This window comes from Rhopalosiphum padi, chromosome 1, assembly GCF_020882245.1.
Source record: "Rhopalosiphum padi isolate XX-2018 chromosome 1, ASM2088224v1, whole genome shotgun sequence".
Taxonomy (NCBI): Eukaryota; Metazoa; Arthropoda; class Insecta; order Hemiptera; family Aphididae; genus Rhopalosiphum; species Rhopalosiphum padi.
Window position 1 is genome coordinate 43,169,853 of NC_083597.1, and position 23,604 is coordinate 43,193,456.

Sequence of the window (23,604 nt, forward strand, 5' to 3'; positions counted from 1 at the left end):
GTTCCGCGCGGTGTTTAATGTTTAATCGGCCGAACAAAATCCCGAGGCTTCCCCTCGTTATTCTAGAATCATGATTTTTTTTCTTTTGTAAACTGCACACGATATACGTCAAATCATATACAGTCTTAACAACAAAAAAAGAAATAAAGAAAAGATTATGAAGGTTTTTTTTTTTTTAAGACTGATGATAATGTTATATAGCTGCAGTCGTATTGTGCACTTTTTATTTAAACGCCTATAACATGATATAAATTGTGGTCCAGTCGGGAAGTACGCATTAATAATTAATTTACCTCCTGAAATAGTTTTAGAAAGAACGTTCACATCATAGCGAAAAAACACTTCGTATACGATATATATATATACTTATTAACCTAGTAGTTATATTTATAGTCAATCCATTTTTCATGCGTCCTCGTTGTACATGTACCATAACACTTCAACTATACTACCGCACATTTCCTCCCGATCGTTCCTGCTCGTTGTCTCGGTGTTTATTACGGGTTCCACCCACGTTCGTATTTTCGTTTAATATATTATCGTTTTTAATCAAATATTTGTTATTTAAGTATAGTACCTAAAGAAACAATTATTAAAGAATCAATAATTCCGACGAAAAATATTGATGTTTCTTAAAATATTTATGCTAACTGGTTCACGAGTATCGTCAAACTTTTTAAATAGTATTGAATTCGCAAAAATGTAATACACAATATAAATTCAATTTTGGTTTTAAATTCAGAGCGATAAAAAATTATATTTGTTTAACCTTTTTTTTCAATCACCTTGTAGTCTCTTGTAAATAGTTTCGCTATGTGTATTTATACGATTTATATGCTAATCACTGACACAATCGCCTCGCATATACAGTTATAGTCTGATCCGGATTAGGGAATATTATATGTATATATATATATTATGATGTTGCAAAAATAATAATATAATAAAACGTATGCTTTACACATATATAGGTTTTTTTGTCCTTCACCCTTGTTATATTTTTTTCAACGTAATCGGATCCTCAGGAAATCCAATAAAGCTTCTTCCTTCTCTATATACGAAACAACGGGGTGGTAAATAATACTTGTGCCCACAAATATATATTATTTAAAAAATATAATATATCGCAACAATATAAAAATATAAAAACGAATTGAATTGTATACCTAAAACATGCGGTTGTCTTTATTGTATTATCATATTATATACTTAGTTGGATTTTTTTTCTGTTTCACAGGTGTATTGGAGATGAGCGCTGCGACCGAAAGTGGTATCCGGTTGAGCGGACATACTCTAGACAAGGCGACCAAGGCCAAAGTCACCCTTGAGAATTACTACAGCAATCTGATCGCTCAGCACATTGAACGGAAACAGAGGTACAGTACCCGTATTTTCATTGATTTTTTACGTGTTTTAAACATATGATATGTTTGTGGATCTTATGGCTAGGACATATAATATATTCTGTATTCCGATGACAACGCCTTTTATATATTATTATTTATGTTTTTCTTTTAATCATAGAATTCCATTTTTTTTATATATATATATATATATATATATATATACTTACCTATACTGATATGAACGAAATATAAAAAATAATGAAATATATAATATGTAACAAATTTAAAATTATTTTATCATCATATTTAAACCATATTAAATTAAAAGTGCGTTGGCAAAAATAATGATGTTAAAAAAATAAAAATTCTATTTACGTTTTTGGAAGTGTGGAAATATTTTAATGATTATTTTTTCCTACGTTTTTCAAATGGCTTATAATTTTATAAATAACACTCCTCATAAGGTAAACATCTTTAGTACGATTTATCCTATATAATATTACTTTTCCTAAATTTTTAAGGAATACCAATCATTAATAATAATGTTTATTTGGTAATATAATAGACTCAATATATTATATTCAAACATGTATTGTTATACAAATTAAATCTTTTAGATTATTTAAATGTCATCTATATCGTTTGATTTTATTGTAATAAGCTCGATTATTAGTAGCGCATTATAAAATAAGTACAAAATGGCACTAATTTATTATATTATTTACCATTCAATAATATAAATATAACAATTTAATACCAGACCAATCAGTTTAAACTAAATCGGCTGATAAGCATGACTTATAGAAATTTAAAGGTCAATTATCAATTTATCTAAACTTATTACTTTCAAATATCATAATAATTATCAAATATAATGTTTCTAAAAATAATAAAAAAAATATATTTTATAGTAAATAAAGCACTTTTGGTTTAAGCTCTAAATAAATTATCATTAACCACCAATTTCAAAATTCGTATAAATGTTTAAAATTTACATTAATCATAGGTTTCTATATTTCTACCAGTGTTATCATTTAGATTTTAGAATAATACATTATAAATATTTTGAGAATATTATAAATTATATAAATTAATAACTTTAATAATTCAAATTTTTTTTTTTTTGGTATTAATCATTACAATTTATGATACATTATTACGTAGCAATAATACATTTTTTTTATTAATTATAATTACTCACAAAGCACTTATGATTTTTAAATGTAAATTATAAATATCAAGAGTTTTTTTACGTAATAAAAAAATACCTAAGTACTTTGTATTTATGAAAATGTCTAGAACTCATTTTAATAAAATAATAAATTATTTCTATTCTTATCTACTTTTTTGTTAATTCATATAGTATATTTGAGTAACTTATGTAAGAACTATAATTTTAAGTCATGTTTAATGACTAAAATGTCATATAATGAAGTTCAGTAGATTATGTTTGCTAGATATATATTACTATTATCAATATTTTAATATATTATGAATACGTGAATTAATACACGTTCTAACGCTAGTTGACCAAATTGCATCACGAATTATGAAAACATAAACATATTGCTTGAAAAGGTTAAACGTTAATAGTTAGTTTGATAAGCGCTATAAAAAATACCACAAACGATTTGGTTTTATATTAATATTAAAAATGTTTAATGTATCAAATTTAACGCGCAACTTTCAACATACATTTAATATTATTCAATTAATAAAGTTTAAAAATAAATTATTGAATCAATAATTAAATTTAAATGGAAAGTTAAAAGGGATAATTTGAAGTATTCTGAAATCGAAATTCTTTTGTGACGTTATAATATTTGTACAAATAAAAATAGTTTATTTTAAATTAGTTTAAGTATATTAACTGGGTGATTTATAGTAAAAAAATAATACATTTCCTTAAAACTCTTATAGTATACTGTAAAAGTAAAAAGCAAACAATCGCGATTTAAGTTGACATTAAAGTCATTCCACAACAATATGTTTCTTGATGATCACATCTATAATAATCATCATTGTAAAAAAAAAATACTACTAAAAAGTAGGCCTCAAATAATTCAGTCACAGAGAAAAACAACAACAATATCAGTGAAGGTACAGTAAAATCAAACCCGTCGGATCTTTTTATGAAACTGTAAGTCGAGCATAAAGCGTATCTGCTAAAGCAATAACGTCATCTTCACGAAAGATAACATAACAACAAAATATATTTCATAAAGAATTACTATACCCACCCACTACCCATAGAGACATTTTTTTTTGTCTTAATAATTATTATAATATAAACGAAATATACACAGAGCGATTCACCAAGTATGCTCACCCTCATTTTTTCTTTTAATAATGAATTTTATTATTTATTATTTTTTAAGTATACTTACAAAAATTGTTTCTTTCAAATGAAAGCAGATCATAATGACCTTTTTAATGTAACGCTTGTATTGAAATAAGTATATCTTTTTTTAATTTAAATATTTATTAATTAATACAAAGATACATTATTATTTATTATTATTAATTTTTTAGTATAATTAATAATGATATAATGATACAATGTACAATATTATTATATGTTTCATTATTAAATAATACAACATTAAATGTTTTTTTCTCTCAGCTTCTATTAACCAGGAAAAACTAAATGACTGATTGAGACACCAGGCATGCTTTTAAAACCGGGACGAATGGCAATATATATAGCTAATATATAAATTGATAATTGATCGAGTTGTTTCTAAATTATTAAACTATATGCACTGAGGATAATTTATTCCATAAAAATAAATTGTATTTATTTAAATATAAATTACTAATTAATAATATTTATATTTTAGCATTTTTTTACGATCATAAAAATTGTCCGGGTATAAAAATAAACATGGACTGAATATAATAACTATTTTATATTTTTTATAACACTATATTATTAATGATTAGTACCTTGAATACATTAAGAGTTAATTAACACATTTCATATTTCGATTTAGATGCACCAAAATGTTCAAAAAAAATTATGTACTTTACAATGTATATAATAAAAAAAGGTGGCTCTCATTTGGTAAAACAAAAGCATAAAAGATGTACACCCTAAGATACTTCTTAACTTAACTGGTATTATAAATCTAAGTATCGAAAAATATATTCGTTAAATGAGCATTCTTAAAAATTCCAAAAATCATAATTTGAATAAACAGATAGTATAAAATCGCGTAATGACTATGCTTGGCGAATCACTACATGTATAATATACATATTACGTATACTGATTTAATTATATTTCAGATGATACAGTTTTTTATATTATTTTTTGTTTTGTTTCTAAGAAATAATTATGTAACATTTAAAATTAAAGAAAGAATAATTTTCTCTTAAAATAATGATGAAAACAAACAACAATCTCTAAAATTCTTAATGATCATAAAACTTATTTTTCATTGCTTGCCAATTGTTTTTTGTATACTCGTTCTTAAAATAATGTATTTACAATTTTTTTTGTCCTTACATGAAAATATTATACGCTTTTTGCTGAAACGTAGCCAAAGTTTAACCTCGTATATTCGTTGGTATAGCATATATTTATATTGTTGTCAGAAGAATTCGTTTCTTTCAAAACCATTTACCAAGTGGCAAGTGAAACTATAATTGCCGTTCAATTATTCTGTTGAAACTTTTGGTTGTAAAAACATTATTTGCAAATAACTCATTTCTATAGTGTACAAAAACGATATGCATATCCATGTGCATATGCCACTCATTATATACGTGTTACTATATGTACTATATATTATAGCATTTATATACTTTAGAAATTTATATTTTATATTATTATTTAAATTTTGTTAAAATGACCAAAATTATTTTTAATTTAAATCGAATGAGCTGTACTTAATATTGAATTTTGTGATTTTTGCGAATAAAGTTTTTTTTTCGATCATCTGGTAAACTACTTTAAAGTTCCAAAAACTGACTGTTCAATATATCTTACCTGTGTTAAATGTCTAATATGTATACATATATTTTAACATTGTATACAAAAAGGGCTTGATGAAAATGAAACTTTGGAAGCTCATCTTTTTTGACCTGAAAAAAGAACACGCCTATTGTTGTAGAACTAATATAAATATCATTACTTGTTCCGCTCTGAATCAAAAAAGGATATTAATATATTATCGTTAAAACAGAATAAAAAAAAAAAACGGCTATCCAACGAAAAAAACAATATATTATAATATATTATATAGTACATAACTGAAGAGACTGAAAAAGGATTTGTATGGACTCGAGTGAATTTGAGCCTGCTCCTCTTCCCAAATCGCGACCACTCAACCTATCCATCCAATAAAAGCATAAATGTAGCTATCCGTTACGTTCGGGTACATATTATTATATTATATTATACAATAATATGCACCGTTCGTGTTTAAACTTAGTCTAATATTGTATAGCATTACGTTATGTGACGCGTGTAATACATGAATGTACGAATTAAATTATTATATACCCATCGCCGTCTCGTCGTCGTCGTCGTCACATCCGTTTCGCGAACGTGGTACCGCGTGCCGAAATGATGCCATGATCGGTACACCTATTATACCTGCAGCGCTAAATCGAAAACCATCAGAAATCCCCAAAACGACGATGTAAGGTTAATGTAGTAAACCATCGAACCGGAAATTGTATAAATTCACGTTGTGTATAGTTCGAATAATATAATATGTATAGCAGTTATACGAGCTTGTATAATACGATAAAATAATATTACTATGACTCGATGTGCGATGGTTATAGGTATAATATGTATAGACTATAGAGTATAATATACAACTTAAGTCAGAGTTAATCCTTGAAAACTAAACTACACGTTTTGCTTGGTGAATATTCTGTAATTTAAATACTTTATTTTAAGTACTAATATATTTTTAATATGTACAATACAATCGTAGTGTTATTATTATTATTATTTTTCAAAACTCTTTTATTAGGAATTTATTAAATGTCATTGTTATATATTTTATTTTATTTTTGGTTACTATTAAAAACTATTTGTGGTCAATTGTGTACCACATTAAAAAAAACTTAACGTCACTGCTGGAACATTCTATTTATAAAGACTCACATAATCGTCGTACTGTGATATATATAAATAATAATTTATTATGGCGGTTTTATTATGAGATGTACGAGTAATAACTCACCACAGAGATCTGTGGTTTTGAATGCTGACATTGTTTACAACTTGAGCTTTTGGCTTAAAAACACTTGTAGTTAAAGGCCTGTGTTAAAATATATGCTTAACTATTAAAAGGGATAAATTATACCTATAAAAGATTCTCGTGAAGCAAAAATTTAAAAAAAAAAACTAAATAATATGTATACAGAATGTTGTGGTACAAGACACTGCAGATATACAATTCAGTGCATATAACTTGCTGTATATAGTCCTATGTCGCTCAATAAATATTATATTATATTATATTTGCCATTCATTTGCATTTTTTATATATTATGTTATGCATTTATTTGGAAAATTATATCGATTGAGTACCTATCATCAAAATACAAGAGAAAACTTGTGGGAAATGCAATCGTGGTCTGTAATGATATACTGTCTTATACTATTATGGCTTGTATATTACCTACTATGGACATTTTCGGAAATTCTATAACAGTTGTAATTTTTGCTAATAGATTTATTTGTTTAACCGACTTAATGCGAAAATTGCACTTAATTTTCATAACCATTTTTTTTCCCATCGAATTTAATTATATAACGTAAAAAATGTGAAAAAAATAATAATCAAATTTTCTACTTCGTTCTTTGTTCATAATATAATATATATAGTAATTATAGTCGATAAAATTTAAACGTTCAAACGTCAAAGGGTAAGAGCAATTTTTCAGAACTTCAAGAAAGAACTTAATATCTTTTTTTTTTGTTACCCTAAAAAATCACGAAAATTCTATAAAGTATCGTTAAAAAAAAACCTGTATTATATGTAATATATATAATAAGACTTTTGAAGTTTTTAAAGTTGCTAGAGCGTATACGCGTATATAACGTACCTATATAATTTTTTTTTTTTTGTAAACTACTCAAAAACACGTTTGCTATTATACATCGAAACTGACGGGCGTGTATATACACCTACGTTGTGTGCCCGTTAACGATTTGTCATCGTCGCAAGTATTAATAATGATATAAGTATAATATGTATTTCTCGATTTTAAACGAGTATAACTTTGTATCATATAATATATATATATATATAATCACATTCTCGCGTCGCGTTACAATAAGTTTCTTCGGAATCGCCACTGTATACTCGTACATATGAGTTCCTTCAAATTATTAAGTATTCGCGTTAGCTGAATGGACAGATGACCATATTAGTATATACACTTTAAGTTTTTAAAAGCAAAAAAAAATATTGTGATTACCGGTTATTGTTGAAGACTATATAAAAAATATTACACCTTTTTTTTTTATAAATCAACGAAGAAGGTATCTTTGAAGTAGTATCGAGCTTCCCTAGCCCCCACGCACATCACTTCATAAAGTGCTACTGTATACAGACCATACAATATAGTGTATATAAAACATTGAGTCAACATGAATGCAATAATTCTAGATTCAATACAGTTTCTATTTTTGTTTCTGGTCGAGCTCAATCCGAAGTGCGCCCCAGGCCCCTTTAAGACAGCAGGTATAGAAACGTAGATTATAATTATTTCGCTTTTGAAAATTTGGTATGAAAGTAAATTCAGAATATCTGACTATAAAGTATACGCCCACGATTTCTGTCTGAGGCTTCGCAAAATTACGCATATATTGTTCGTATAACATTACTATAAAGGAATGTACGGTAACACACAAGCACATTTTTGTTATGTGCACAACGTGTGTATGCGAAATTTGTGGCGCAGTATTATTTTAGTATTCGTTATAAACTGTACGGCAAGTACAATATGCCCAAACAATTGATACACACAAGAGAGCCGCCTGTTGCCTTTGTATAATAATTGGTCGGAGAGGGAACTATGGCTAATTTTTGTTTTGTTTTCGCGCGTAAATAATATTTTTTGTAGTACCTAATCTACGCGTACCGTGTAATTTTCGTGTGAGTTTAAACGCCGAAAAATGTGCGCGCACACACACACACACACACACACATGTGCATACGAAAACGTCGATTTTTTCCCCTCGTTTTGTTTTACGATGTTCCGCTGTTTGTTAATTATTTACACTCAGCGTGCGAATATGTGCCGGCTACGACGGCGTTTGGCTCGTAATTGTTTTATATATATTATATATACACATTATTATATAATAAATACTGTTAGCAGGAGCTGAGAAACGTGTAAAGCTTAGCGATAAGCGACATAAGTGTCTAAAAAAAAAAATAACAAATTGCAGTTTGTCCCCAGAGACTTGTCGTTTATATAGGTACATCATGCCGGTTTACGAATTTATATTTTCTACGAATAAGTTTTTTGCTATAAAGTCGCTATAATTAAATAAAATTTGGGACGACAAACTTATTCGGTACATTATATATTTATTGCAATTCGTTATAATAGCAAATGAAATCAATAAAGTGATCACTGAGATTTTTTTTTCGTTTCTCTGATTTTTCTTTCCTTTACTATACTACCTACGCCACTGCGATGTACCACGGTCATTGTCGGCGGCGACAGACTTATGGGTTCACTGATATATTGGATTGTTGGTACAGCGTTTTGATTTTAAAAACCCCTTATTAATATCGCTGGAAACGGAATAACAGTTTGTGCACAATATACGTATGTAATGTATGTATATAGTGCGTTGAAAATTATATTCCTATGCACTTGTACGTGTGTGGTGTAATTTATGCGTATTATCATAAACTTGAAAGGACGATGAGGAACCAAAACGGTAATGACGGTTATTATACCCTAACCATTTCTGCAGTGACGTGAATTTTCAATCACGAACGCACGTACATTTTTTTCAGCTGAAATCGATAAGACTTCTTTTAACTAATTGTATATTGCGTGTCACTTGCAGTATTTCCTAGTATAAAATATCGTTTTTTTTCCTTTTTGATTTTCGATCGGTCAAACGTCAAACGGCTTCTCGCCAGTGCCTTTCCTCAATAATACTCGTTGTATAGGTAGTCCACAAATAATAGAAGAATAACAAATGTCAAAATTTGACAATAATTTTTATTAGTTTGTTACAATGTCATGGTAAAAACTCAATATATCGATACAATCCGAATACTTCCCGAGAAAACTGTTTTTTATTGCTCAATAGTATAGAATATATATAGTAACAAATTTAATAATTTTAACACAGATTTAGTATTTTTATTTTTTTGCCCGTGCTCGTGTTGTACAAATCAATATATTTATTTTTTAATTAAATTGATCTGTATCTCTATAAATGCATCATCGTAATAATATCACCACATTTATATATATAGCTATAGTATTTGACAATTTTTTCACATATGCTTTCTATATTCGTCTATTTACATATTATATTATTCACTTCTACGCGACTTCCGACGGGCTCCAACCGAAATCCCTTCGGGAGACGAGTTGATTTTTTTACTTTTATTTATTATCTGTTATCAAAAGGGACCTATTTTGCAGCCATATGTTCTGAACAGTCTTCCATTTTCGCCGAAGCCGTTTTGCCACAGCACCGACCTTCGTTTTTAGAGCATTGAAATCAATCACACTTACCGAGTTGATTTTTATCAATTTATCCCTAGAGAATTCATTTAAAGCCGTTTTGTGTATAAAGGTAGTAAAAATAATAGGGTCATAACTAAGGAAGTAGGCACTGTTCTATATCTTTATACATGTATTGTGTATAGTACAAAATACTCGATAATATTAATTTTTTCTATTCGAAGGTCAATTTCTTATTTCTTTATTTTGTTTTACACGTCATTATTGATCTATGTCGGTCTTATCATATTATATTATTATTTTTCTATTTATTTTTCGGTCGATACGGTTCTACATGTTCTGTTGTATTGCCGTTTTCCAACTATTGCGAATCTATTGTATTGTTATTGTCGGCGCAAAAAAAAAAAATTGAGTAAAATAAAATGTTTAAATATTTGAATTATATTTATCATCATAAAGCTTATTATTAGTTTATGACGTAATATTGTTTAAAATCGAGACATGTAGATAAGTTTATTTTTTCCATTTAAATAACATTTTAATTTCCAAATGTTTAAGTGTAATATCTGATATTTTGTAGTATGTAATACTTATAAAATGTATGATTTATAATTAATTTCTAGTTGTATAACAATGCATATTTCTGTAAATATGATATCCAATCATGTCCGCGTAGTTTGCTCTCATGTTAATTAAACGTGTTAATTGTGATCAGTGTACATTTATTATCTATTGTAGTTTTCATTTAATATTTTTATGTTAATTGAAGTTTTAAATTGTTTTTATTATCATTAAACGTTTGACTTATTTCTTAAGATCGCACAACTCATATATACAATCTAATTGTTTTTAACACTTTAAAATGTATATATTTATAATGTATACCTAACATTTTGATGACATATCAATAACGTATAGTTTTTAGAAAACAATTCATTTCACGTGTCTACAGTAACATTATATTCTTATGCGTTGAATAACTTACATTTTGGCGCTTATTCAATTAATCTAATATCAAGACACTCCATGTATATTATATAAAAATATTTAAGTGTTTATTATATACTTATGTAAACATATATTAATTTTAAAATTTTAACACAATAAACGAAGATCCATTAATTTTGTTACTGAAAGATTAGTTTATTTCTTGGCTAAAAAAATATCATGAATGTTCATCATTATGTATGCAACACACGTAAAATGTTCTACGATACCAAATTTCAAATTCACGAATATAAATATATACATGAGGTTTTTAGATTATAAATGTTTATTTTAAAAAATGTAACTCAACACGGCTGTTATAATTGGGTAAATACATTATAACATTTTTATGTAACTCGTGGTGTTGTAATAATTTGACAGGATGTCGGTGGCAGATTATTGTATTTTTGACTATTGGTACATTAAATTAAAATTTAATAAATAAATACCTTTTAAACTTTATTTTTTCTTACCAGAATATAACACTGTTTTGTGCGTACAGTGATCCAAATTTAGTATTACCAAAATGTCAAAGATATTACAGTATGTACGATTGTCTTGAAATTTTCACCATTCTTATAACATTAGTTTCTACTTAGTCTTTATATAATTCTTATATCTGAGGGTATTCTGCCTTATAATTTATAAAATAAATAAACTGTGTCGTTTTTGTTTTTAAAAATTAAATACTCGACACAATTAATTAAATTGATCGAGTTCACATCAGAAACTTGTGTTACATTAATCATATTATGCACTGTTAAAATTTTGAGATAATAAATCATTTAAAATGCGTTTTAGAAGTATAATCAGTATACAAATATAAACATTTAAAAATATAGTTGTAAATTCTATTGTTTACCTAGTTTAATTTATCTTAGCATCCAAAAAAAAAAAAAAAAACTAACAAACAAACCAAAAAACATTGATAAACATCACTAATTTAGTTTTTATAACCTAACCTATAGTTAGGTACCTATTTACGTTTTGTTTAAATTTAATTTTTATTTCATCTCGTGCTCAGCTGTTTAATTTCCTGCCAGATTTTTCCGTTTCACATTCGAATTTACCTTTAACTTTTAAGTGGTTTTATAGAATGACCTGATTATTCATAAATGGTAAACCTTGCAGTGTAGTGTAACAATCCGTTTAACATCGCTCCCGCAGATTGTTTCCGTGCCATTTATATTATACACGCTGTATTGAGACTTCCAATTTGATTTTTCACTCTTTTTTCCAATATAATATAAAATTGTATATTTGCTATTCTTGTAAAAAAAAGAAAGAAAGAAAACTCGTCAGCGTGCATACACTTCATTCAATAGGAATATCTGCCTCGATAAAAAATATGTCTGATAGCTTGTATTATATTGAAGGCATTAGATAGCCTATATGAATGGAAAAATAATCATCTATACGTATATTGTCTAAAAAAAAAAAAATTAAAAACATTCATGTACAATGCAATGTAAAAATTTTTGTCATTGAAAGTGTAGCTGTTATTATTTCTCAGTCACCATCATATTTTAAACGAACTCTGCATGCAATCCGCGTTTATAAATAATATGAAAATATAAGTATAAGGAACACACGAACACACGTTTATTATAGGTACTTGCAGTGATTACGATGACATTTGTATATGGTCGTGGTTTATAGTCTACGTATAAATATACATGATTATAAATTCCTTTTAATTCTGCTTACAGGTTGGCGAAACTCGAAGAAACTTTGAAAGATGAAAGTCTGTCGGAGCAACAGAAACAAGAAAAACGCCAGCAACATGCGCAAAAAGAATCAGAATTTCTCAGGCTAAAGAGATCGAGGCTCGGTGTAGAAGATTTCGAACCGTTAAAGGTCATTGGTCGTGGTGCTTTTGGAGAGGTAACTCATCATTTTTTTTATTCATTTTGTTACTGTTTTTTACCTTTATTTTTTCTCTTTTTATTCGGAAGTTGTGTAGTTAATGATATTATATATAGTACGTCAGTCATGGTACAGCGAGCCACCATGTGCTATTTGAATCAATAAATTGGTTCCATTCAATTTCAACCCAAATTCGTATAATGTTTTACTTATAGTGCTATTATTTTAACTAGGTTTTCCATTCAATGAGATTTTTTATTAATAATATTTATTTTTTTACCTTCGATTCGTGCAGTTTCTCCACTCTCTATAATATATATATATATAGGTATTTAACTAATATAGATTGGTATAACATTATTTTTGTACTGAATCCTCATAAATGTACTATACAATATACTAAATAATCCACGATGGTTTTTAAAAAATCAATTGTTATACGCTAAATATTTATTGACATATTTAAATAATAATAAATTTATATCTTTTTATCTTATTATCTATTGTATTGTATTAAACAAAAATGTTTATAATCATTTTATCGACGATTTAGAGTTTTTCTATAACCGTCTAGTGTACTTTACCACCGTGTTACAGTATTGTAATTGAAAATTAAGTATTTTATATGGCCAATTGTAACAAATTATACATTATATTTTATACGGTTTTCAAGTATTTTGTTGGTATTGATCAATATGTGTAGAAACCTATTGGTGTTATTACATATAAAATGCACCTACATAATATAATATATACCTATCATAAATAATGGGTGCAAACTAGCAAACTATTGTACAATTATAATGGGCAGTGCGATTTAAATTATACTTCTTATTTAATAGTTTTTTTTTTTTTTTTTTTAACAAAGAAAACATTCAATCATAGACACTTGTATGTCATATTTTTTTTTAGGAATATAGCAACTAAATAACCATTTTGGTTAAGTTGTTTTAAATTTATTCTATTGTACGTTTCTATACAAATCATCAAATACACTAAAATTGAAAAAATAATTTTATTAAAATTTTTCATTAGTTTAATTAGTTTGGTTAGTGACCAATGTATATAATAGTAGTAATAGTACGTAATAAACTCAGTTATCATTAGAAGTAATTTTTATGCTCCGATATACTTTAGGGTCGATAAAAGTACCGCTTTTCCCTGCAGTGAATCATTAAGAAGATATTATGTTAGTGAACACTGTACAGACATTTTATGTATTCACGTATTTAAAATTGAAATATATTTTTATTTAAACACGAATTAGCTTAATAAGAAATAATAAAAACCCATAATGTATTATTATATTATTTAAGTTAAAAAGAGAAGTCTCTAAAAGGTTCATTTTTTTATGAAATGGCACATAATTAACGTTAACTAAACAGATTACTTATTATTTTCATACATTAAAAAATCAAAGAAATGTTTTTGAAAAACCTATAGTATGTTATTAATTGGTAATTCAAAAAAGTTCTGTAATATTTGTAAGAAAAATAATGAAATATGTATACACTATATACATTCAACTGTAACAATTTACGAACTTATAATATTCTCTTATCCATTTTCTTTTTACTCTAAAATATAGTTATAATACGAAAAAAACATAACTTCTCGTGTTTTTCGTGGTTTACTTGAGATTTCCATATAATTATGGATAAATTCAGCTATTACTTACAAAAAATGAAATTGTTGTGTATATAAATCCTTATAATCACTGTCTACAATACCCTATTTTTACTGTGATTTATGTTTATTTTGCACAATAATACCATTATACTAAATATTTGATTTTTAGTTCATTATTTTGATGTAAATTTCAAAAACAAGAACACACAATACAATAAAAAATGTTTATTTTTTTAGCTTCTAAAAAGTTTTTATAATATTCAACTTCAGAATTGCTTGTACATTATTTATGTTATTGAAAGGTTACACGTGCTATCCTTTGTCTAAATTTTCGTTTGTCAAAGTAGGTATAGAATGCATTAGTAGTTAAAATATGGGAAAGACATTTTTGTCTTCTATTATGTGATACAATGAGACCAGCTGACATAAAATAAATTTAGCAATCGGCAACAAAGATTTCCTTAGACATGTTATTATGTGTTTTATGTTATTTTTATTTTGTACGAAAACACAATGGTAATGTTTACTATTTGCCTTATTTGGTGGTTTATGCAAACTCGCCGAATCGAGACAAATGAGAACAATTTATAGAAAATAGTATATTTTTGTTTACTCCGATGCAATGTATATTCGAAGTAATTTGAATCGGTATATCCAAGTACACATAAATACTATTCCGCACGACTCATATGTGACTAAAAAATAAAATGAGTTTACAAATAGTTCGTCTTCAATATCGGCAGTTGTTTATATTTTACGTTCGATATGCTGGAGTGAATAAAAATTGCTCGTAACCGGGAGTAGGAATCTTGAATTTATAAGATCTATATATACCTAGTGGCAAAACTCATTTTAAAATGTTTATTCATTTTTTTCAACGATTCGAAATATCTATGTTAAAGGTGCATTATTTATTATTATTGCAATATCGTCTAAGTCTTAATAAGGGACCGATAAAAGTTTACATTTTTACTATCTACTTATAAACATTACTCATCGTTTATAATAATAACAGTAATAAAACTGTACTTATAGATAGTTTATTTTGTTTATATTATAATTAAAAGCTACTATATTGCTTTCGTTTTTAGGTGAGACTAGTTCAAAAGAAAGACACTGGTCATATATACGCCATGAAAATCCTACGCAAAGCCGACATGCTTGAAAAGGAACAAGTGGCGCACGTCCGTGCAGAAAGGGATGTCCTTGTCGAAGCTGATCACCAGTGGGTCGTTAAAATGTACTATAGTTTTCAGGTAACTATTTCCTCGCGTCCGATGTTTGCGTATGAATAATTAACTGTACGCCCCAGACCGCTTTGGTGTGGTAACCACGTGTATATATTGACAGTGGTTTATAAAAAAAATATGTACAAAAGGACCGGACCTTTTCAAAAAAAATATTAATAATAAACTTTACCCCTTGACTTTTACCAGGATCCAATAAACCTTTACCTTATAATGGAGTTCCTTCCCGGTGGTGACATGATGACGCTACTCATGAAAAAAGATACACTCAGTGAGGAGTGTACGCAGTTTTATATCGCCGAAACCGCGTTGGCTATTGATTCTATACACAAACTCGGATTTATACACAGGTTAGATAGATATAGATTATATTAAAACACCCGTACGCAGTCTTGTATTTGTACTAATACATTTTATTAAAAATACGTAAAAATCTGTACATAAAAAAAGCTTTTATCAAGCATATAGTATATATAAATATAGAAAACTTATATATATAAGTTGTATAGAAGACAATAAACATGAATGACAATTTTCTGAATCGTTTCATGTTTTTGATACTTGATGTTTATAAATTTGTATTTTTTAACTCGTATTCTTAAAGCATTACAAGTACTTATACGTACATTAAATATAGATGTTTTTAAGACTTAAGATTTTACAAGACTGCGTAGTACTCGTATCCTATATATATTTTATACACACGATTTTCGGTGTATTCGTATATATATATATGTATGTGTTCGTGTGCTAATATATTTTTCTTAATCCACACACAGGGATATAAAACCCGACAATCTACTATTAGACGCCAGGGGCCACATAAAACTGTCCGATTTCGGATTGTGCACCGGCCTGAAAAAGTCGCACCGGACGGATTTCTACAGAGACCTGAGCCAGGCTAAACCGTCGGATTTCAGTGAGTGTATATTGTCAAAAAGTTAACTGCATGCCCAACTTATATTTAGGTTTTTTCTGTTCGCCAGCATCGAGTCCGATGGACAGCAAACGGCGTGCGGAGAGCTGGAAGAGAAATCGCCGGGCGCTGGCCTACAGCACCGTCGGCACGCCGGATTACATTGCACCCGAAGTATTCCTCCAGACCGGTTACGGTCCGGCTTGTGATTGGTGGAGCGTCGGTGTCATCATGTACGAAATGCTAATCGGTAAGGAATTCGTGTCTATTTAGTTTTCATTCGGGTTTAGTGTTTATTTTACTAAATGGTGCATAGACGCATAGTTTTTGTATAGATTATATTACTACGATACGTGTTTCTTGTATAGTTTTCCATTAATTTATCATGAAAACGTCCATCCATATTTTTGTTTTTAGTTTATACCCATAACGTTAACGGTTTTATTTGTAAATAGTTTTTAAAAAAAAAAAAAAAATCTAATAAGCTATCATTATAGTAGTTACATCATAAAGTCTCACGATATTGTTAATTTGAGATTTTTGTGTAAAAATCATGTTTCAATGTTCATATTATATAATTAATTCCAAAATTGTCACGTTATTAAGTTTTATTGAACCTTGTTTGCTGTGGTCATTAATTTTCTTTTTTACTCGTATTTTATACAGCTCATAATTTAAGATTTATGACGGTAATATTTTCACCTATTTTATATTCAATTAGTTTTAATAATATTTTAATACTTACAAAATAAACAAAGTGTACCATAAAAGCGTTACTCGTACAATATTATTGAAACAGCAGTAGAATATCTTATATTTTTGATTAATTATAATTTTTTCGAACAAAACCGTGACTTTAGATTCTTTTCATTAAGCTAACCCTTCTCTTCTGTACACACAGTTTATATATGTATACCCACATAGCCATCTATTTAAGACTTACGCCTTCGTAATTGTACATCGTATTTGCAAACGAGTGTGTGTCCATCAACATTCATGATGAAACGAAACTCGCACTACTGACTGCGATTATAATAATTAATAATACGCAGTGCAGAGTTTCTTTATTTTAATCACGGTTCACGTTTGTTTAAGATGTTTGCGTGAGCGTAAAACGTGATCAATACTTTAAGTATAGTGTTTTCAGTCATATCAAATACCTCTATAGGTAAATTATTATTTAGATGTCACTTGAATTTTTGTTTTTCAAAAATTTACCAAACTAGAAAAGTGTTTAACTACAAACAACGACGGTAGTCGTTATATTATTATGAAAGTATTAAAATCACGCATAATATTTTATACAAAGACACAAATGCACAAACAGCGATCGTTATTATATTATAATATTATACTGTACATGATTTTAATAGTTAAATCCATTCTCTGTACCATTGCTAATTTTGTCTCGTCCGATTACAGGGTACCCACCGTTCTGTAGCGAAAATCCACAGGAAACGTACAGAAAGGTTATGAACTGGCGGGAAACGCTGAGCTTCCCAGCCGAAGTGCCCATCAGCGAGGAGGCCCGCGACGCCATCACCCGGTTCTGTTGCGAATCGGACCGCCGTCTCGGTTACAGCGGTCGTGGCATCGACGACCTCCGATCAACGATAGCGTTCTTCCGTGGCGTCGACTGGGAGCACATCAGAGAACGTCCGGCCGCCATACCTGTCCAGGTCAAGTCTATCGACGACACGTCCAACTTCGATGACTTCCCGGACGTCAAGCTCGAAATACGTGAGTGTACCACGAACACCTAACCGACCGATGTGTCGCACTCGCTGCGTCACAGTTGCTGTATCATCGTTTTACTAATCAATTACTTTTCCGTGTTTTCTTCTAGCATCAGCACCGATATCCCAAGACGGTGAAGTGATCTATAAAGACTGGGTGTTCATCAACTACACGTTTAAGCGGTTCGAGGGGCTCACTCAGCGGGGCATAGCTACCAAAAAGTGATTTTAAACAACGTTAACGATAGTGCAATGTGATATTTTTATCTAACCTCCTACGCTTTCCTCCTTCTCCCCATCTTACAACCGCCCCTATACCCCTCCCCCACAACGCCCTACCCCGACCCAACCCCCTATCCACTCCAACCTACACACCACGAATCCTCTACCATCCCTATCACCATTAGTTGGCATGCAGACTTTATGATCTCAAGAAGGAACGTGTTTGTTTTCTTCTCAGCGATAAAAAAAAAACCAATCGAAGATTTCCAAAGACCAAATGTTTTTTTTTTTTTAATACACATATATATATATGATAACCTGTGTGTGATCAATGATACATATTTGTTATCCATTCACCGTCAAACACACACAAAAAAAATTAATCGCGGATATATTGTTTAGCGTTAAATTTAAATGTTCTTAATGTCCATCGATATTATTTTTACACACTAAAATTATTTCTTAAGCTTCATCTAGTCAACTCCTTCGTTTTTTTCATTCTCTCGAACAATTCGAAATTAAACCATAAACACGTTAATTTATTTATCGTAACACGTTCGGAACCACTGCAAAAAATATAAAATAAATATAATATTAATTATAAATGTGTTAGGTGACAAGACGCTAGTGTGTGCATATTTTATTCGTTACATATATATATATATATATATACCGTTCACACAATTACCACAAAAATAATCACCGTGAGTCGTGTGTATATATATACTACTATTCGTGTACACTGTACATGGTCTGGAGCACTGGCCGCTGGTGCTCGGGCGCGGTCATTCCACAACCACCTTACAGGGAATGCGAACGTGTATAAAAATGTTGTCCTCGTGCACATCATTCGAGGGGACGTCGAACGTCCCGGACAATATTTTATATTTTAGTGAAACCATTTGAGTCTTGCCCTTTGACGAGTGTAAAAAAAAAAAAAAGTTGATTCTTACGCACTTTTTAGCATGTTCCTATATAAACTATAGGTAGTGGTAGCCAATGAATAAATAATCATCGGACAACAAGGCCGAAAGCGATTGACCCCGGGACAGGTTAGACTTAAGATTTGTTTTGATTATTATTAATTTTTCGATCTGAACTTTGTTTGTTTACGTGTAGACGTTAGTTTTAACAGTTGTGATATTCGCAAAGTTAATTATTATTGTTTGTTCGTAATTTTTTTTTATGATTATTATTATTATTATTATTACTACTATTAATTATTATTATTATTATTATTATTATTATTATTATTATTACTACGAACATGACGCTGTTTATCGTTTTTTATGTGGTGGTTTTATATAATAATAAAACTGTCATCTTCTCAATACTCCGCATTAGACCACTATCTGATTAGAGTCGAAATCTGTCATATATTATATATACATAAATAATATATTATATTTTTCAGTACCTATGTAAATTTCAATTTTAAAGCGTGTATATTTTTTTTTTCACTTATTATTTTTATTTATTGTTTTTTTCTGTTCTCGAAATATCGTTAAAAGTTTTTTTTTCTGTGTGTAAATATGAATGGAACGCTTACCGCCAATGTTCAAATAAACACCATCATTTATATCGTGGATACTTCCCGATTAAAATGTATTATTATTTGAACGGCGTGGGCGTTAATTGATTAATTTCGATGTATTTTAGTTAAATATTAATTTAATAATAATAAAAAAATAAATAAACAAAAAAGTTTCTAAAAAAACCAATGCATATTACTATTATTTTATAACGTATTTTTACATTACATTATATGTGTATTTGAATAGTACAAATATTAGACGTACTGTCGCCTTCTGCCTTACTGATTGAATAGCGCCATTAAAATGCACGAATATAATATAAAATGTGTACATATACAAGATTTTCAAGGAAGAAATTTGAGTGAATCAATACGTATTGCTAAAAAACTGAGCGTTCAATAAATTAAATAATATGATGTGATATAAGTACTGTTATAGTTATCCACTATATACCTATCGACTCGTATCGGAACTTTACCAATCGGTACGTTTAGCTGCTATACGTATCAAATTTTTCTTCTTGAAAATCTTGATATTATCTATTTTTACTTATCATTTGTAACTTGGGAAAAGTGTACCCACGTTGTTATACCTATTATTGTGTGTCTACCACGTTTCGACACTGTTCGCACTGTCTGAAACTGTGTTTGGTTGTCAAGAGCTTATAAACGAAACGAAAAAAGCTGAAAAAAAATTAAATATTTATATATGTATACCAAATATAAACGAATATCGTTACTATTTATTTACTGCTGTATTTTTACTGTTTACCTTTTTTCCTCGTTCTCTGTAATAAAAAACAAAAAAAAAAAAACGGCAAGCAGAATTCTTATAAGTCTTACACAATTTATTGTTTTTTTTTTTTTTCAATGTGTGTTTGATACAAATTTCTGTATAATATGCTTTACTGCTCTATAAGTTAATCAAACGCACTCTCATGTTTAACAAATTAGGCAAGTAAGTAAAACCGCACTGCTGTTGAGTTGGCGTAGGTGTACTTCGCCATTGATTAGGTCACTATAATGAATGTGTTAAACTTAAAATCACTATTCAATGATAAATCATTGATTATGAAAAACGATTCTGAGTTCTGCCAGCCTATATTATGAAGTAAGTATATTTTATTATATGTTTATTTATATGTATAGCTATTTTCATAATTTATTATGCTATTAATAATACGGTAGGTAGGTAGACTTAATTTTTATCGAAAAATCGCTTTCATTAAACTATAAATTATTATAATAATATATATTGATATCATATCTATATTATTATTGTTATTGTTTGTAACTTAAAAGCGACTTACCATTGAACGGTGTCAAATTAGGTTCGTGGTATAAGTGGGCGCAATATAGTTTAAAATTAGAGTTAATTAAATATTTCGAAAATTTCATTGCGTATATTAAAATATAATGATGTACCTAAATGTATTAAATCTCCACAAAAAAATATTTATGAATTCAAAGAAAAACGGAAAATTGTTGATGAAAAGTCCTTATTTAACCCTCGAATTTCGTTAAAATGCAATCTTCTCAAACAAGCATAAGAAATTAATGTCGATTTATACTCCACTTTTTTTTTTTAATTCCAGCTGTTTTAACAGCTTTCCAGGAACCTTCTCTTAAAGCAGAGAAATATTAGATTTATATTTCTTGTATATCCATCAAAAATAATATATATATATCTGCAGTATAACATATAAAACAAGACCATAGAAAATGTATTGATATATATAATATATATAAGAGATATACCATAAACATTATATTATGTCTTATGGACAGGGTAAATGGTAATCTCCTGGATATCATATTATATCAAACATCAGATTATCAATATGCATAGAATATCATCTAAATAAAATTGTATTAAAATTTCAAACGTGTATAATTAAACCCAATATGAATATGAAATATTCTTTAATGATTTCACATACAAATGTATAATATAAACATTTATTAAAAATGTCAAGTAACTATACTTTTGAATTATTATCAACTATCAATTAACAAATTCAATTTTGTTAAACACTGGTTTCGCGTAAAAACTTCCGTTTTTCTCCATATATTTTTATATTTTTTCTCGACAATTAATAAAATACTGTGAATTTTTATTTTTGACCCAAAATAGTATACCAGAAAATGTGAATATCTGTTCATTTTCATACTACTTACCAGTTACCTAAAGCGGTAACGATTTATAGATACAAAAAAAACACATTGCTCCGCCTGCTCAGAATCAAATAATAATATCTAATAGATAATAGAAACATGAGTATTTATGGCTTATATATGCATATATGCCTATATACAAAAGTTTAAAAGTATGTCATTTCAACATAATAATAATAATACATTCCTGCTATACGTCTAGTAGTCACCTTTAGTCCTTTACCTACCGCGTTTGAATAAGCTGTTATTCGACGCAAATCGAAACAACGCAATAGTTTAAAATACGCTTGTGCGTAAAAAAAAAAAAAGAATTCAATGGATATTCCGTTCGCTCTAAAAGCATATTCATGCGTACATTTGTATAGTACTATTTTAACTTTTTATCTTTTAATTAAAAGTAGGTATAAATCGTGGTTTTTCACTCTGTAAGTATATATCGATGTTTAATAATTTTAATTAAACAACTTTTTTGCCCGACCTAGTTAATGGAAAATAAATCATCATCATACTATTATTATACTTATTGAATATATTATATTGTGTACCTATCATGAAAACGAATACTTTTTTCGGCTATCAAACTAAAATGTCAATTAAAATGATTAAAAATAAAAAAATATATTTACAATATAATATTATTATGTGTGATTAGACTTTTAATTGAGACTTGATCATATACTAGTATATCTATATTCATACGGTTTTAAATAACATAATATTTCATTTCAAAAAGGTCCATCGAACACTTTAATAGGTACTGAATGTTGGAAACATTTTAGCGGTAGAAAATGATTGGAGTAAATTTAACTACAAATGATGTACCCATATAAGACTAGGTACGTTGAATTAACCATGGAAATCCCTCTGGCTGTACCCATAGTATGTTCTAGTATGTACTTCGTCATTGAGTATGACACTATCTAATGGAAACTGTAATGGGTGTGTTAAATTTTAATTTAATGATAAATTATTGTACACGAATATTAGCGGAGACGGTGTGTTATAGTTTTGTTTATATTTTATAATTTATTTATATCGCTAAAATAAATTTAATTTTGTCTAAGTATAATAATTAATAAAGCAGGTTAGTACAATTAGTTAAGTTGGTTGGTGCAAATGTTTTCCAAAAACACAACATATTACGTTATATCATATAAATATATATTATATAATATTATTATTATTAAGTTAAGTAAACACTTATATCACACTATAGATCCATGAAAAGTATTTAATGAACCAACAAAATCTCAAAAAAAAA

The 23,604-nt window shown here is 28.3% G+C and overlaps 1 protein-coding gene across 6 annotated transcripts in view; it reads left to right on the forward strand.

Annotated features, from left to right (window-relative positions):
- Positions 1-20,914, forward strand: part of LOC132917295 (serine/threonine-protein kinase tricornered) — a 126,397-nt gene extending 105,483 nt beyond the window's left edge. For 5 of the 6 annotated variants that reach the window (XM_060977994.1, XM_060978011.1, XM_060978003.1 and 2 more), the window contains 8 exons: positions 1,238-1,376; positions 12,728-12,902; positions 15,605-15,769; positions 15,950-16,110; positions 16,540-16,679; positions 16,729-16,926; positions 18,099-18,416; positions 18,523-20,914. In XM_060977994.1, coding sequence (XP_060833977.1) covers positions 1,238-1,376; positions 12,728-12,902; positions 15,605-15,769; positions 15,950-16,110; positions 16,540-16,679; positions 16,729-16,926; positions 18,099-18,416; positions 18,523-18,638 — 1,412 coding nt within the window. In that variant the 3' untranslated portion in view covers positions 18,639-20,914. The remainder of the gene's footprint in view (positions 1-1,237; positions 1,377-12,727; positions 12,903-15,604; positions 15,770-15,949; positions 16,111-16,539; positions 16,680-16,728; positions 16,927-18,098; positions 18,417-18,522) is intronic. The other variant, XM_060977985.1, reaches the window with a different exon arrangement.
- The last annotated feature ends 2,690 nt before the right edge of the window (positions 20,915-23,604 follow it).